The sequence below is a fragment of the Neoarius graeffei genome, chromosome 14 (assembly GCF_027579695.1).
Source record: "Neoarius graeffei isolate fNeoGra1 chromosome 14, fNeoGra1.pri, whole genome shotgun sequence".
Taxonomy (NCBI): Eukaryota; Metazoa; Chordata; class Actinopteri; order Siluriformes; family Ariidae; genus Neoarius; species Neoarius graeffei.
Genome location: NC_083582.1, coordinates 73,337,867 through 73,356,023, shown reverse-complemented (window position 1 = coordinate 73,356,023; position 18,157 = coordinate 73,337,867). Strand labels below are relative to the sequence as shown.

Genomic DNA, 18,157 nt, shown 5'->3' with positions numbered 1-18,157 from the left:
GTGGTGGCAGAGCCCCTGCTCCAGGTAAGGGTGGAGGGGGGGGTGGTAGAGCCCCTGCTCCAGGTAAGGGTGGAGGGGGTGGTGGTAGAGCCCCTGCTCCAGGTAAGGGTGGAGGGGGTGGTGGCAGAATTGCAGCTTGGCCAGGCAGAGGAGGAACAACTGACCCAGGCAGAGGTGGAGGGAGTGGAACAACTGGCCCTGGTAGAGGTGGTGGTGGTGGAATTGCAGCTTGGCCAGGCAGAGGTGGAGGGAGTGGGGGAGGTGGAACTGGCCCTGGTAGAGGTGGTGGTGGAATTGCAGCTTGGCCAGGCAGAGGTGGAGGGAGTGGGGGAGGTGGAGGTGGAACTGCAGCTTGGCCAGGCAGAGGTGGAACAACTGACCCTGGTAGAGGAGGTGGCAGCGGCGGACATAAAGTTTGGCCAGGTAAAGGTGGAGGGGGTTCTGGAGGTAAAGTTGTAGCAGGTAGGGGCTGGGGAATAGAGGGCTCTGATAGCAGAGGGAGAGGTGGAGGTGGTGGGGACACTCCAGGTAAAGGTGGAGCAGGTGGTAGTACAGGTAAACCTGGCAATGGGGGTGGAAGAGGTGGTGGAGACCACTGTTGCTGTTGACACGTGCACACAAACTGTCCTGCTTTTGGAGATCCAGTCCCTGCTGGCTGAGATTCTGTCACCACTCCCAGTGACTGCTCACTCAGTGAAGGCAGAGGCTGCTCCGAGCTGCCCTGCTCTGAAGAAGGCACTTTGAATATAAAGCTATCGTTTGTAGGGGAAGTCTGCACTGATTTGGCCTCTAACGCAAGGAGAGCACAGGTCTCTGTCTGCAGGTCCACATGGCACACATCCAGCAAGAAACTCTCATCCCCTCCACACTCCTGCTCCTGTGTACCGACATCCTGGTCCTGAAGGGGGTGTTGCTGCCTCTCCAGCTCCGCAATCTTGCTGCGCAGGTCCTCGATCGTCTGCTCCAACTGCTGAATCACAGTCATGTGCTCCTGCTTCAGGCGCACAGTGTTCAGCACGGACTCCTCCTGAAAAGAGAGAAGAATGTGAAGCTGCAGCACTATAACTATGGCTTCCTGCTGGGTTGAAGACAGCTATACAGCACATAACACGCAACTGGCAAAAGTACTTGTTGAGCAAGATCCACTAGCAATTTGTCATCCTGGCTCTTGCAGTGAGAGAAAGTTTGAGACACACAGACTCTGAAGGAATCTGCAATTCTTCAACTTCCCGTCCAGCTAAAACAGCTGGCATGGTACTGATTTTCAATGTCCAATCAATGCAATGCTTTAAAAAATAAAATAAAAATACAAAAAAAAAAGTTCTCTAGTAAGGAATTCCTATGCAGTAGTCAACAGGATAGCTAAACATTTTGATGAGGCTCATTTGCAGCCCACTCTGAGAAAGGCAGAAGGGGGTGGGCATTTGCTCAGTGTCCCCTCAAAGACCAAATCAGCCCTACTTCTGCCCACAAGGTCTGTAGCACTGGATACCCCAAATTTCCAGCTGGGCCTCAGCCTGCTAAATCTCCTGAACTCAGCCAAGAGAAAGAATGCTGCACAACATCGCAGCACATCAGAGGAGGGTGTTATTGACAATCACACTGTGTGAGCAAAGTACACATTGAGACATACAGCCTGAAGATGATTATGAACAAATCAGATCTTTCTGAGAAGGATAAGCTATCTATATGACTGCCTGTGTTGGCAGCTGTAAGTCTCAACTTGTATTTAGTAGTTATATTTGATCGTTTGTGCTATGGAGGGACTTCACAAAGCAACGAAAGAAGCAGACAGCCAAGTGATGAAGCATAGACAATTGGATGCTTCATAAGCAAAAGATGTGCATTTTTTTTTTTGCGCCAAGTTGTTACACGACTCTGAAATGCTCAACTGATTGGTCCAAGGCATTCAGAGATGCGTTATGCAAGAACCAACAGCCTACCAAGCATCCCAATAATGATGTTAAGGACAAGCTGTGTTGCCATAGTCTGATATCAGGACACCGTACCCATGTATCATGCCAATATCACACCATTTTAAAACAAATCCATGTTTTTCATAGGGTTGTCTTAAATGAAAGAAAGATAGGTGGAAAAACGCCAAATGCAAGTTCACCAACTCTGGCCATTTAGTTATCCAAGCCTTTAATTCTTCACTTTAATTTTACAGGTGGACAAAATCACCAACCCAGGCACCCATGAGATATTAGGGTGTACCCTCACTAGACTATGCCCAAGCACATTTGACCCTGAAAGTCCAGTTCACTTGACACGTGTGACCATTGAGCATGTCCTGGCCCACTTAACTGGCACACTACGCATCTAATATAATCAACTGTGCCCAAAAATTAAACTAAAAAAAAAAAATAAATAAAAAAAAAATCACTAGATGTGCGAACATTTGGGTGAATAACGGCTCTGAATCTCACTTTATTGAGCACGAATAGTCATTGGCAAGTACAAAGGTACAAATTCCCTCCTCAATGTCAGCTGCCACCATAAAAATGTTCCATTAAATTGTACTGCAAAATTGATGAACCAGGACAGCATGAGAGAGGACCGTCACCTCACCCAAAAATGACTCCAAATAAGCCACGATATAAACGAGTCGCGGCTGGTTTGGGGTTTTTGTGCCGTTGCGCTATGCAAGTGCATGATGTGCAACGGTCACACTCGTCAAACAAACTGGACTTTCAGGGTCAAGCGTATTTGGGCATGGTCTGGTGCGAGTACACCCTAATCTCTCCTGAATGCCCATTTCTTATGGGTGCCTGGGCTGGTGATTTTGTCCACCTGTAAAGTTGAAGTGAGGAATTAAAAGCTTTGATAACTAAATGGCCAAAGTTAGCGAATTACACTGGCTTTTTCCAACCATCGTCAGACCTGTTTACCCCAAATTTGCCCTGTCAGTAGTCTTGCAGTATCTTGTCAATAGTTTTGGTAAGCTGTCAGTAGGAATTTTACTGGGGTCCAATCTATGTATTGTATCGAAGACAAAGTAGAAAGCAGCCTATTGGATAATAGTACTCATTCAAGTTGAAAGTAAGTGATAGATTACATGAACAAAATTTTAAAAATTAAAATCTAGCACTGGTCTTATTTTTTCTGGTATTTCTTTGCAGGACTATCAATAATGCCATCGGCCTTTCGTGATCAAACAGCCACGCCCATGACTATACGATCGATGTTCGATTCCCACAATAAATATGATTATAAAGCAAGTCTTGAACAGGGTTTTTTCTAGAAAAATTTAGTATGAGGGCGCTCACCATGGCGAGGGAGCGAAGCGGTTGGGGGGGGGGGGGGGGGGGTGCCGGTTGTCCCCCCCCGCCCCCGCCGTGCAAAGCCTTTGAAAAATGCTCCAATGGCACATTGAGGCTGAGAGGGAAATTGTAACAAATTGTCAACATTGAAAAAGAAAGTAGTAATCATCTTCTGCCCCGGACAGTCTTTGGCTTTCTTCCGTTTCGTGCCGCGGGATGACATCTTTAAATGCCCAAGCGTCAACAAAAACAACTCGCGAACTACTTCTGTCAAAAGCTCCCGCGCCGGTGGGTGAAAGGTCATTCAATCTCGAAATCTTGCTCTACAAGTCAGCTGACCTTGTATGTAACCCATGTCAAATCTCGCGAGAGCAGCCGCGACAAGTAAACAACTAAACATGGCGCCTCAGTCTGGAAAACGCCAATTCGGATTGTTTTTGCACCGTCTGGCGGTGTATCTACTATGATTGGAATATTTTTGGAGCAATTATAACGTATTTGATGATCAGACACATTGTCACGTAGTGTTGCTGGGATGTTTTCATGGAGTCGGTAAGGGGGCGCACGCCGAGAGTAAGTGGGCGCAGCGCCCCTGTCCCCCCGTTTAGACGAAAGCCTGATGAAACATCTGGCAACATTTCGGCCATAAATCGTAGGTTTTGGACAAGAATTCGTAGCCCGTATTTTGTTTGGAAAAATCGTAGGAACTACGGACAAATCGTAGGAGTAAACAGGTCTGCATCGTTCATTTTAGACAACACTGAAAAACATCGGTTTGTTTAAAATACTATGATATTGGCGTGATACACAAGCACAGTGTCCTGATATCAGAAAACAGACTGCGGGGCAACACGGCTTGTCCTTAACATCAGTAGTTATTGGAAGTAAAAAGCTGCAAATTCCCTGCTCAATATCAGCTGCCTCTAAAAATGTTTCATTAAATCATGCTGCAAAATTGATGAATCTGTACAGCATGTGAGAGGACTGTCTCACCTCGCCCAAAAACAACTCCAAATAAGCCACGATATAAGAGAAGTCATGTCTCTTTTTTTGGTGCAATTGTGCCATGCAAATGCACTTTTCAGCACAAACTTGCATCGTGATGACGCAAGCGTACTTGGACCCAGAACATTAAAGCATAATGTGAGCACAGGCCAGTGGGACAATTGTACTCCGGCATGATGGAAGCAAGGCACAGTACAAACTCTGCCTAGAGCAAGTATGACCAGTGTTTTTTTTTGCAGTTGCCAAGCAGAAAAGTAAATCTTGAATTATTTGCTGAACTTGTGTCACCAGCACAAAAATGACATCTCAATTTCTCTCTTTTAATCTGTATAACTGCACTTAACTAGCTCATGTTATTACATTTCATTAGCCACTTTTTCTTCACGCAGACACCGAGGCCAATGTGCAGACAGCACTTTGGAGTTATTTATAGTGGTCTAGCTGAAGATTTTGTCCAACCTCATTTAGACTTGAACTGGTAACACCTTAGAATGTGTTATGTCCTACAGTTTTTTTTGTTTCTTTTAATTTGCCTAAAAATAAACCCTCTCCATATTCCTTAGTTTGAACGGAATTAATATTTTCCATTTAGCTGCACAAGGGCAAAGATAAGTGTGAATATACAGCCAAGATTAAATGGTTAATTCTGATCACTAACTGATTTCGTACTTTAATTAATCCAAGAATCTTGATAAAAGAAAGTCTCAAACACTTGCCAGCAAATTAGGAATTGGTATTTTCCATGGCTATGAACACAAACATCCACCAAATTAGTTAATTTTAAATGAGCTAGCCGACTTGCCATTTGAATAAACTTCTGTTCATATTTATAGCTTCGAAGACAGCATTCAATGTAGCTGCATTTGTACACTAACACTATTTGCTGGATTGAAAGCTTACAATGTTATTTTTGTGCCAATACAGAGCGCCTCTCATTTCCTAAGCAACTGCGATTTCAGATTTGTGATGCAGTCATTGTCGTACAACCATAAGTCAATTTGTGTGGATTTGACGTGCCGTATTTTCCAGCAGGTTGAATTAAAAACCTGAGGTCATTTCTAAATAAAACAGAATATTGGAGCTTCTGGAAAAACACGGCCATGTGGAAGGACACCAATAAACTGTACAGATCATTTGAAAAAGTAGCAAGTCGAAACAGATGTAGTCAGCAAGTCAAGTCAATCTGATTTCATGCTCAGAATTGAATCCAAACTGCCAATTCCAGTCAACCAAACAGCCTTAAAACTGAAAAACTACACTGATGCTGCCCTCTACTGGCTGAATACATCGAGTAGTGTATCACTCGATGTGACTTTAGTGGTCACTAAAGGTTCTCACTATAGGTATTCAATAGAAGAAATTTCAAATCAAAAACTATGCAATTGAAAAAAAAAATTACACTACCAAAAATTTATACTTTTAACACCTTCGAATACATGATTCTGATTACCTGATTAGACTAATTTGATTCATTTTCCTCGACAGCAGTACTGATTACAGTCCTCATGTATGCAGCAACACACTCGTCCTCATGAGTCAGTTCTATACCAACAGCTTAAAGACTTATGGTGGATGCTAGGGCTGCACAATATATCGAAAAAAGTATCTATATCGCGATATCATAGTTTGCAATACACATACCGCAAAAATTACTTAAATTTCGATAAAAGGCACATTTTTCTGTGCCGTCCAATCGCATTTGAATGTCAACAAGCGCCGCGGGATAACTCCGCCCCCTATTGCAAAACAAGTAAAAGCTCGTGGTGATGGCGGAAGCAGTAGCAAGTGTGGTGAGAAACTTGTGTGAGGAGGAACTGGTTTCCAAAAAAAAAAAAAAAGGCACGTCTGCTACTTGGAAGTACTTTGGAAATAAATGACGCTACAATGAGCGAACTACCAAGCTACAAGCTTTGCTAGTTCTGCACTCGCGGCATACAGGCACTGTTTGAACAGTCTCACAAAAGGTAAAACACTCAACCTCGTGTGACTCAAATTGCGTGCCTGCATTTTCTGCAAGCAAAGAATGAGTTGGTATTTGTAAATACTATTCAAATGCCTTGCCTTTCGAGGTTGTGTAAACAATACTGAACTAAGTTCGCTAGAAAGCTACAATGCTTTATACTCGCGATAGTGCCAACAGTTTGCCTCTGGTGCCTCGCATACTGCTCTGCTCCGAGTCAGAGGCGTGTGAGTGAGCCTTGACTGCCACCTAGTGACCAATCAACGAAAATTACATGAGCTGTGCATGGTTTGACAATGCAACAACAATAAAGGGTGCATCGTGATTAAAAGAATAACAGGGTATTGAAAGAGTTATTCAAAATTAAGTTATTTAAAAAAGTTATTAAAACATATATTGTGGTTATTAAAAGTTGGAAAAATAATGGTGGAATGGAAGCGATGCATTGGTGTTTTTTTAAATGCTAGATACAGGGCAGAACGGCGAGTAGAGGTAAGAAAAACATTTAATAGTGCTGTCAAAAATGTTGCGTTAACAACGCGTTAACTTGACTCAATTTTAAAGGCGATATTTTTTTTATCGCGAGATTAACACTCTGACATGCCACACCCCACACAGCCAGAGTCCTCTGCCCTCCCCCGAAGAGCCACGGTGCTCCGATCGTTTTCCCATCGGCGGCTCCAGCCCCACTTTGCAGTGGCTGTGACGAGACGTGTTATGCTCTGCAATTTAAAAAAAAAAAAAAAAACCATTGGTACAACCAGTGTTCGAACTACGCGATATTTTCGGGGGGGGGGTCCCTTTTTTCCCCTGGGGGGGGGGGGGGGTGTGCTTGCACTTGTCTCAGAGCACGGATCTCCGATCACGCGCTCACTTCGGATATGCAAATGCTTCCTGTTACACACAATTGCTATGTCAATAAACATCATTTTGCCAATATTTTAGAGACCCCCCAACATTTCCCAAATCATGTTTTCAAGGGATCTCATGTCTGTTTCAGGGAGTCTCAGATCCCCCGAGTACCCCCGTAGTTCGAACGGTGAGCAAGCCCATTCACTTTATGCTGATAAGAGAATTACAATGGTTTTTCATGTGACAAAAATGTGCGATTAAATTGCAATTAATCACGAGTTAACTATGACAGTCGCGACATTAATCGCGATTAAATATTTTAATCGCTTGACAGCACTAATATTTAATTATCGTGATACATATCGATATCGAGATATTCAGTCATGTTATCGAATATCGCATATTTTTCTGATATCGTGCAGCCCTAGTGGATGCTGCTCATGAATGAATTTTTAAAAACGTCTAATCATTGATCTGGTGAGGAGAGGTTTTGCATTTTTTGGAAGGAGTCTCCAGTGGCAGCACTTTATAACAGATTTAAAACTGAAAGTTTCCCTGAGTCAATAGAGGAAAAATAAAATTGAGGCTGGTGAGAAGCTCAGTCATGTAAAACATTAGGAATTAAGTTTCTTTGTGGATGTCAAAATGTACAAGGTAGGGCTTGACCTTAATACTTGTCCGATTGGCTGGGACAACCAAATGTTAGATCCAGGCAAGTCAAACCTGCACCTGCTTGTCTGATGGGACAAGTTGAATTATTCCCAACTCTCCTGGAAGTTTCGGGAGTCTCCCACGGAGCAGCTCCCCGACGCCCACAAATTAGATACAATATCCTTGAATCTCAAGAGAGCGCATACTGATCGCTCCATCTTAAGTAGACAAATCGGTGTTCTGTGTGGGCAGGTTTATCTTCTCTCCCAGACTGAGAGTCAATCAGTTTAGTGAGTGTATCCAGGAGCACAAGCCTCAATGCCAGGCACTGCCCGAATACCCGACCAAGACGCTCAGGCAGAAATATTTTAGCGAGTTAAGCCCATTCGGGCACACATATGGTCGGCTTCTTTAAGCACAAAAATGATTTAGGAGCGTACACAACGAGACGTATTAATCAGCATCCTCACCTCCCCTGTGACAGCCATTTTGTTTTTTCTTCCCGATTTGTCACGGCGATTCTGATAGTCTCACAAGCACCTGTGCTTTTCATCACTACGAGTGGTCACTGATGCCCTCTACATTTTTCCTGGTTGGCTTCAGGATGTCCACATAGGTGTTTAATGTATATTTAAAAAAAGGCTAGCGTTAAGTGCATTCAGTGAATGGAAAGACATGCTTTTGTATCTCAAATCGTAAACCACACCCTCTACAGTAAATATCACTTACATAGTGAATTACCCCATAGATAAATATACCTTACTCCATTCATCTTTGCAATATTGTTGCCACTGTTTTGGGCAAAACGGTGTGTTGTGTCCGAAACGCTATATAAAAAGACATACTACATACTAGTACTGTACGCAAGTCTTACATATATGATATTGTTTCATGTTTTCAGGACTTGTTCTTCTGTTGCAGAAATAATTTAAAAACCATGTGCTTTTCTTTAACTCAATTATACCCATCTATCACCTTAAACCATGTACTTGAAAGCTTGCCAAATTACCACAATTTTAGTCCAAAAGGAAATTCAAGTGGGGCAAAAAATTGAGGCCATTTGCCCTGCAGGGCAAAACGTGTCAAAAGTTAACGTTGAGGCCCGGAGCGTCACAGAAGAGTGCCCAAAAACACAAAACCCACTTCACTTCAGACTACATAAAAGTGTCTCCTTGCCTAATTTTTTTTTTAAAGGGATGGTATTGTGCGCTGTACTGTCATTTTTATATACTTTAGCTTTGTCCATGGCAGGGTAAATGATTGTAAAAGACATGCCGAGGCGAGTTTAACAGTGTCATTTGTTCATGTGCAGATTATTTATACTAGCCGGCTCGCTGCTAAGGTTACACAATAAGGCCAAACTGCTTGAAGACTTGCTTAAAGTTGCAATATTTAAAAAAAAAAAAAAAAAAAAGTTAGCGGTTTATATAAATAGTGCAAGTAGCCTACATATTTTACCGTCATATTTTCTACATATAGTCCGATCTAATTATATAACCACCCCAGGCAATATAGTAATAACTTGTGCTTTTATATTTTTTAGGGACCACATCCTTCAGGGCTTACTGAAAAATCATTTATAGTAATGATTCAAGAGTTACATCAATAAGATTCCAACAAAACTAGTTCGAGACGCTCCGTGACCTGGCTGTGTTATTCTTTACGAAAGTCCTGGGTGAAGCCGAGTACAGCAGGTGTGTGTAAAAACCACGTCATATCTAATTACAGATTTTACTCATTGAAATTGGAGAAACTGATCAAATACCTCAAAATAACCATGTGGTGAATATTTCATTCATTCATTGCATTTTCCTTTTGTATGGTTCACATTAACCATCACAAATGTCGCAAAAATATTTTGTGGGAATTTTACAAGTGCTGAACTCCCTCACGGTTTTTCATTCACAGCATGACCGTCTCCCTCATGTCCAACTCGTTTTCTTTCGGTTTCATTTCTTTAAATTAATTTATACTTCATGTTTTATTGGACTAATCAAGATGTAACCATTTCCTCCAGAAGCTTTGGATCAGGTCACGGGTTAGAACACCACCACACGCACCATAATTTATTTAGAATGACTAATCATCCTTTCTTGCAGCCGAATAGCTGAAGCACAAAGGACGCAGTTCAACACGGCCGAGTCGAAGGCATACAAAGGTGCCACAAGCAGCCGCCATACTACTAATGTCTGACCAGGGAACACAGCCCAGATATTAACACCTATGGGCAAATTAGAGTATCCGATTAACCTAACCGCATGTCTTTTTGACAGTGGGGAGGAAACCCACACAGACACGGGGAGAACATGCGAACTCCACACAGAGAGGCCCTTGCCAGCCACTGGGATCGAACCCAGGACCTTCTTGCTGTGAGGTGACCGCACAAACCACCACATTGGATAGTTTGTTTATTGTTCCAGTTAAATTCTGCGTTTTATTGAAAAATTAAAGATTAACGCATAACGATCATGACTATACCTGCTTTTTGATAAACTTTGTTAATTACTTTCCTTTCAATAATATAGGAATAAAAAGGTTATGGTCAGGACAAGTGAAAAATCTTGCTGCTTGTCCAAGGAGACGAGTGGATTAAAAAGTTAAAGCCCTGCAAGGCGTCATAAATAACCGGTTTATTTTTACACACACACACACACACACACCTGCTGTGGATGAATAAAGCACCAGTAACACCACGATGACCATTTATACAGTTAAATCAGTCAAAGGTGCCACGTGCTGCTTCTGTCTAAATTTTTTTTTTTTTTTTTTTTGGGGGGGGGGGGGGGGGGGGTTTACACAGACATTAAAACTAGGGCTGTAACGATACACCCAACTCACGATTCGAATCGTGATTTTTGACTCACGATTCGACACGCCCACGATTTTTTTTTTAAATGTTTTTTTTAAAGTAGTAAATTTGACTTATTAACATTTACTTACTTACATTAACTATTTAATAACAAATAATTCAGACCACTGCAGAGAATGAGTAATATGTATGCAAAAATGAACAAATGTATATCCAAAGACTGTTTTATTTCTCAAAATAATACTGTTGAGCCGGAAGCTCTGTTTTTTCGGTTCTGAAAAAGTCATTTTTCCAAATCGTGTAAATCCGTTAAGATTTTTTTTTTTTTGGGGGGGGGGGGGGGGGCTCTCACTGTCTCACTCATAGGGCCAATGATTTTCTGTGATCGCAGAAAACAGATGGAAATTACGGAATTTTTATAGTGAAACATTGCTCGCGTGTCAAAATGTAACTGCCACAGAAGGCTTCCGCCCAAGCAGACATGCCTTCAGTGTTGCCAGATATTGCTAACGTTTTCCACCCCAAAATATGTTCAAAACCAGCCAAAAAGCACCTAAACCTGCCCAATCTGGCAACACTGCATGCCTTTCCGGTCAAGTGATTGTGATTGGCTTGTGGCACACCTAGCCAGCCAATGAGCTGCTTGTTTACAGATTCGCTCCCCGCGTCGCAACCAGAATGGCGACCGCTTAAAAGAAATGAATGCTCTGCCAGTGGCGAGTGTGGACGTTGCGTGACTCGCAGAAGATTGTCGCAGGTCGGTGAAAAAACGACTTACTAATAGATAAAAAAATAAAAGTAATTTAAGTAAGTTTAAAATGTAATTTAAATAAAAAGTAAAGTATTCATAAATTGAAGTTTGGAAGCGCCTCTGTTTTTGGGCTGAGAAGTTTGAAAGGGTGTACCGCGATTCTGCTGCCTTGTATCGCGATACGGATCATGGCTCTGCGTATCGCGATTTCGATACGCATATCGTTACAGCCCTAGTTAAAACGATCTAGTTTTTTTTTAACTTCTTGGAAAGGTCATGAAACTTTTGTATAGTACTGATCTTGGCTCATTTACATGTCAGTATATTTGTAAAATCTATACAGATATACTATTGAAATAAACACGTTTCTCAGCTCCGTGTGCAAATTTTCATATTTTAAAAGAGTGTGTGATGTACCTGAATCTCCTGGATTTCCTCCTCCTGCTGCTTTTTCAGCCCACACACAACAGCTTGGTGTTCTGTAATGCACACACACACACACACACGTTAAGTGTGTAACATGTTCCGAGATTTACGGCACTACACCATAAGGATACACTGCAAACAGAACACTAAAGATGTGTGAAGAACACTGCAAACACAGTCAGGATCCTCTGTGTGTCAGACGACTGCGTGAAGACGTGCTCGTTTTCAAGAGTGTAAACAAGAAGAGGTCGCATTTTCCACTTTCGGAATGCTAATTGAATTTTGGTTAACAATAAAATTTGCAATAAAGGCCAAGAACTGATGTGTTTAACTTTCATTGTAGTTTTTAACTTGGTTGCATGTTACAGCCTGATGACACACCGAGACCCAGAGCTTCACAAATGGAGTGGAGTGTTAGTTGGGTTGTTGAAAACCAGAGAGGATAAAATGCTGTTAGGATCTTATTTACATATCCATAAACCAGTCCTCTTTTATGTTCTGAACGGTTAATAGAGAAAAAAAAACAGAAGGGGTAGTGCTGGACTGAGGCAATGTTTTCTGACTCATTTTCTGGTTGCTAGGCAATCTCTGATGGAAACAACCTCCAGAAAGCAAGAAAAACTGGAGAATGACGTGTCCAAAGAGTCAGCATTTCACTCTCTACTGTAGGCCAGTAAAACTGAACAGAAACAAGATGAAATGCTTTTTTTTTTTTTTTTTTTTTAAGAAAAAGGGTCAATTACTTACCTTCATCATCCTCTATTGGTATAAATGCAAAGTAAGGGAGAAACATTCAGTTTAGACTTCAACCCTACTCTAAGGAACAATAAACCCAAAAAAACCCCACACAACCTCTTCTTCCTGCCCAGAGGGCTGCAACACCTACAGCCAAAACTCTGCTCCAGCTCAACCTGCTCTCAGCACATTTGCACAGAATTACCAGTCTGCATATTTTAACACTGCTATTTCCATTCTCTCCTGCCTTCGTATTTTCTTCCATGGTGCATAAATACCTGAACACCAACAAAAGCCCTTTACATGGCAGCGAGAGAGAGAGAGAGAGAAAGACAGAAATGGAAAGAGATGTTGAATAAGTCACAGCAGAACAGACAAAAATAACAGTCCAGAGAAAAAGTGCAGGAAAGGAAGAATGGGCATGTGAAAGAAGAAGTTTTTCATGATGGAACGAGTGTTTGGGTGCGAGTGTGTACACTGGGAAAGACAGCCAGAATACTCCGTGCTGGATGTTTTGTTCATGATGCTCAGTATGTACTGTATAGCCTGTATGCTCCTGAACTCCCACAATGCACTGCAATAAGTCAGAGATGTAAATGATGCAACCTAGCAGTTGAGGACAGGGAATAATTCTCGTTACAGTGCGTGTACCCGCTTCAGTGTACTTGAGTCCTGGTCTCTCGTCAGTTTCGGGTCGAGTTGGAGGCCACAGAGACTGGATGTGACCCGGTAAACGCCCCTCAAAGTGCTCCAGGGACAGGGGCGGCTGACTCACCGGGGCCCAGGTGTACAGCTGGTCTTGCTACAGAAAGAGAAAAGCAGAGACTGTCAAATACAGAAAAGAAAAGATACAGAAAAACTAAGTGAAATGTCAAAAGGTGGACAAATTTCTCGTTGGGGAGTCAGAGATCAGCAGATGTGTTTAGGCTTTTTTTTTTTTTTAATTTCACCCAGAGGATAAATAGGCCCCGATTGAGTCTCTGTTCATCCCCATTTAACAAAAAGTGCAACATGACGCTTAATGCTGTGACAAGGTGATGCAATTAGCATGTGATCAAGCATCAATCCTTTAAAGGAACAGTCCACTGTACTTCCATAATGAAATATGCTCTTCTCTGAATTGAGACGAGCTGCTCCGTACCTCTCCGAGCTTTGCGCGACCTCCCGATCAGTCAGACGTGCTGTCACTCCTGTTAGCAATGTAGCTAGGCTCAGTATGGCCAACGGTATTTTTTGGGGCTGTAGTTAGATGCGACCAAACTCTTCCGCGTTTTTCCTGTTTACATAGGTTTATATGACCAGTGACATGAAACAAGTTCAGTTACACAAATTGAAACGTGGCGATTTTCTATGCTATGGAAAGTCCGCACTATAATGACAGGCGTACTAACACCTTCTGCGCGCTTCGGCAGCACATTGATATCTGAGCTCCGTATCAATGCACTGCCGAAGCGCGCAGAAGGTGTTAGTACGCCTGTCATTATAGTGCGGACTTTCCATAGCATAGAAAATCGCTACGTTTCAATTTGTGTAACTGAACTTGTTTCATATCACTGGTCATATAAACCTATGTAAACAGGAAAAACGCGGAAGAGTTTGGTCGCATCTAACTACAGCCCCAAAAAATACCGTTGGCCATGCTGAGCCTAGCTACATTGCTAACAGGAGTGACAGCGCGTCTGACTGCGTCTGACTGACCGGGAGGTCGCGCAAAGCTCGGATAGGTACGGAGCAGCTCGTCTCAATTCAGATAAGAGCATTTCTCATTATGGAAATACGGTGGACTGTTCCTTTAACCAGAGACCTGCGATCAAAGAAAATGACCACATCCTTCTTACATCCTCAAAATCAGTGCAAGTACAGAAGACAGGCTCGCATTAACCAGTCTTCAAAGTTAGCTTGAGGAAATGCAGATATTTATTCTGCACGTTAGCATGTTTCATTGCCATTACTGCATTTATAGCCATGAGTCTGCACCCTCCTCATCACAGATATACATTCAAAGGTCACCACACTCAACTTTCAACCAATTAAATTTTATGATGTTTGATTTTTGCCCGAGACAAAACCAGGTCAAAAACCTTGATAAAATCAGGCTTTTTTTTCCTATCATACAGCAGTTAACCCTTAGTGGTCCTGCGTCATTTTGGGGTTGCTAAAATCATTAATTTAACCTGTAATGAGCACCTTACTTGATCTAGTAAAATTCGATGCACAAGATGCAAACCTTAAGGTCTTTGCATATAGCACAAATGCGAAAGTGCAAAAAAAGGTCATGCGAATATTAACGTGTTAAATTCATTAAAACACGACACGATGAGAGCATTCCACAGAAACAACTGCATAACAGTTGACTGGAATAAGAATAAGCGCCAGCTTATTTTTATTCCAAACAAGATCAACTGTGAGCTACTGCTCACTTACACATCCCCAGTTCTCGCTTATCAGAATGCAAGCAATCGAAGGAATAGGACACTTATTATGAATGCTGACTTCAACAAATAATTAACCCTGAAACAAGGAAGTAAAGAGCAGCGTCTCTCCCCAGGGATTTCAAACAGCATCCTGGTGAATTGTCATTTTGAAACCGTGTCAAAATCCATCCTGCGTATTTCGGACATACATTTGGTCGGTAAACAGGAAGTCGATGTGCGAGAAACCTGAAATCGGTAAACACCATATAGAACAGCATTTCTCAACCTTTTTTCAGTCACGGCATCCTTTAGAAGTATGCAAATTCTCAAGGCATCCCCATATAAAACATACGCAGTCATGCTGACCCCGGCAGTGACGTTGTGACATGAGAAAGGGGGCTGGGAGACAAGTTTTGATGATGCATGAGGCAGCGATGATGTGCATTAGTGTAACTATCATCTTTTGGAATTTTAATTCATTTTATTTATTTCAATTTCAATGTTAGAATATATAATTTGACGGCACCCCTAACGAAGCCAGACAGCACCCCGGTTGAGAAAGGCTGGTATAGAACCCCAAGCTGAAGTTTTGTACCAAATGGCTATGACTCACGGTTGCTGAGAAAAAGGGTGTTTTGGACGGACGGAAACATGTTCCTTGTTGCACGGCTACTAAAACGGAGTACAACTTTCATTATAGTCCAAAACGTCTTATTGGTGACGTACCGTTTATATATAAAAACTAAACTAATCTAAAAAAAACCCACAGGTTGTATTAGATATACAATAGCACTGTCTTAAACAGAATATTGGCTTAATACTTCATTAGATTCGCACATTCTTGACAAAAATAACTTGTGTAACAGCCATACTTCAAATTATAGCTGACTGCAAAAACAATTATGCTTAAATGTTTTTGTGGATGAGTAGTCAAAGTTAGCAAACTGCCATAATGTCTAGAACAGTATGGCAGTTCTAGACAACGTTCAGATATTGAAAAGGATAGGTTATGTGAAAAGGTTGGGATCCTTGTTTGTGCTTCCTCGGCCTGCGATGTGATTCATTGACCTTCGTTTTACTCATGAAATCAAAGAGTACAATACTTCAGTTGTTAGTAAAATTCTGCCAGCCAGCAACATTCCTCTACAGAAGCAGCTGAAGCTCAGGTGTGCTGCCTTCAGAGAGTCATTCTGCAGTGACGTGTATTTTTTTTTTTTTTTTAATGAAAGTAATCCGTGCCATTAGAGACTCTTTGGAGAAAGTGTTGATTTACGACGAGGTTTCGAATCTGCCATGCATCATTATGCAGACAAACGTGACAGCGGCTGAACCTGAACCATTTGAGTAGTTTCACAGCACCGGTGAGTGACGTCAGCTTGAGGGCAGGAGAGAGAGAGGTAATGAAAGAACAAAAGACAGAAACAGAACACCAAACAAAGACTGAAAGAGAAAGTAAGGATGACAAAACTAAAAAGGACAAAAGAGGAAGAGAAAGGGCCAGGTGCTCAACTTGAGCTGCACCCTGAGGCAAGATTTTTCAAACTCATTCATCTTATAATAAATGACATCTGCCACTAGGGTGTGCTTATTATTTGTGTGCCAATCTTGGTAGAGTTTAACACGACACAAATCAGTGCGTCACTGCTAATACACAACAGCTTTAAAACATGCCTTTATGTTGAATATTCCACTGCTTTCAGGTGTTTATGATCTATTATTACTACTACAGTGTTGGACAGGGCAGCAGTATCGCTACACTATGTGCTCATATCAAGTAAACCAAAGAATTTGAGAATTGTCCAACTGCATCCATCTTTTTACAAATTTAAAAAAAATAAATAAAAAAATATCTAGATCATGTTTTTGTTTCCATTACAATTTCCCCCTCGGTCCATGGAAAAACAGTTAAGCTGACTTCCAAATAAACTGGTCTTTTCTCTCTCTCTCTCTCTCTATATATATATATATATATATATGCGCTCACTACAAAAAAAAAAACCCCGCAACATGATCATAAAACCTCCATTCAGAAAAACAGTAATCGGTGCTGCCTGGAAAATAATCCAATACATTAATTAGTACGCCACAGAGCGCATATTTATAAAAAAAATTACATTTCATAAAAGCATGCCATTTGTGTCAGTTTTTGAAACCAAGCTGATCCAACCCAAAAGTCTAGGTAGCGAAAGTTGAGATTTGTAGTATACTGCAACGCAGGACATGATCCTAAACACCCAAAACGTGCTCCTTTGCCTTCAAACTGTTTAAATATTTAATCTGTGAAATTTGTTCCCATGTTGCAACTGATCTCATTTTAATCTCTTAAATTAGATAAGAGATTCTTGTATCCTAAAGCAAACAGTGACGTTTCACAATTAAATACTGGCTTGCATTCAAGTGACAGGAACACGAACACCACCCTTAAACACCACATGAAATTCTAATAAACAGACAACACAGCTGGGGAAAAAAAAAAAAAAAAAACTACCATCATTCTGATGCAAATCAGACTCCATGCTGAAGTTAAATGCTCAGTAAATCATTGACTCGTTCACAAGAACTCATCCTGCTCATTGTGAACAAAGCAAACAGACCTACACAATCTGAGGACACGAACACACTACAGGTTACGCAGAGCTGCCTTGTCCTGTAATGCGTCCCTTCACTAAAAAGCAATAAAAACACAAAACAGCTGTATGTCCCTTTCTACTGCCAACCTGCAGATGTTGGAACAGGCTGCTCGTCCTGCAGATGGTGTGTTTGAGTCTGAGCCAGGCCAAATTGAGACGTTGCTCTCTCTCCTCCCCGCATGCTGAAAGGGCAACGACCAGCGACTCGCGCACAAAATCCAACACCTCACAAAGCGTGTCCTGAATGAGCTCCACGACACGGCCCCCTGCAGCTACGGCCATGCTCTCGGAAACTCCGCTAACTCATCACTGAAGGAAGCCGTGTGTGGAGCAGCAATGCAGTAGGTGTGTGTCCAGGTGCAGTTACATAGTTTCTACAGTAGATGGCAGAGGTGGTGTACCGTCAGCCAGGCACGAGCACCACGGTGATGTGCATCTGCTTGTTCATTCTCCATCCACAGCAGAAGAGAAAATGACTTTCAACTTTTAACATGACGCAGATGGACTTGTATTTATATGCGCACACGCCAAGCCACAAGAGCAGCTGTTCCACCCTAATCTACAATTCGACTTTAAAAATAACATTTCCTCAAGTCACAACCAGTCTTGCTTGCTGCACCCGCCCATGCGCCATGAGAGGCAACATCCAAGCTTCTTTATA

The 18,157-nt window shown here is 42.0% G+C and overlaps 1 protein-coding gene across 1 annotated transcript in view; it reads right to left on the bottom strand.

Moving 5' to 3' along the window:
• Positions 1-18,157, bottom strand: part of fmn2b (formin 2b) — a 209,779-nt gene that overhangs the window by 171,857 nt on the left and 19,765 nt on the right. Inside the window, exons 4-6 of the mRNA XM_060938883.1 lie at positions 13,104-13,254; positions 11,709-11,770; positions 210-1,027 (exon numbers count right to left, since the gene is read on the bottom strand). Of these exons, the coding sequence (XP_060794866.1) occupies positions 210-1,027; positions 11,709-11,770; positions 13,104-13,254 (1,031 nt within the window). The remainder of the gene's footprint in view (positions 1-209; positions 1,028-11,708; positions 11,771-13,103; positions 13,255-18,157) is intronic.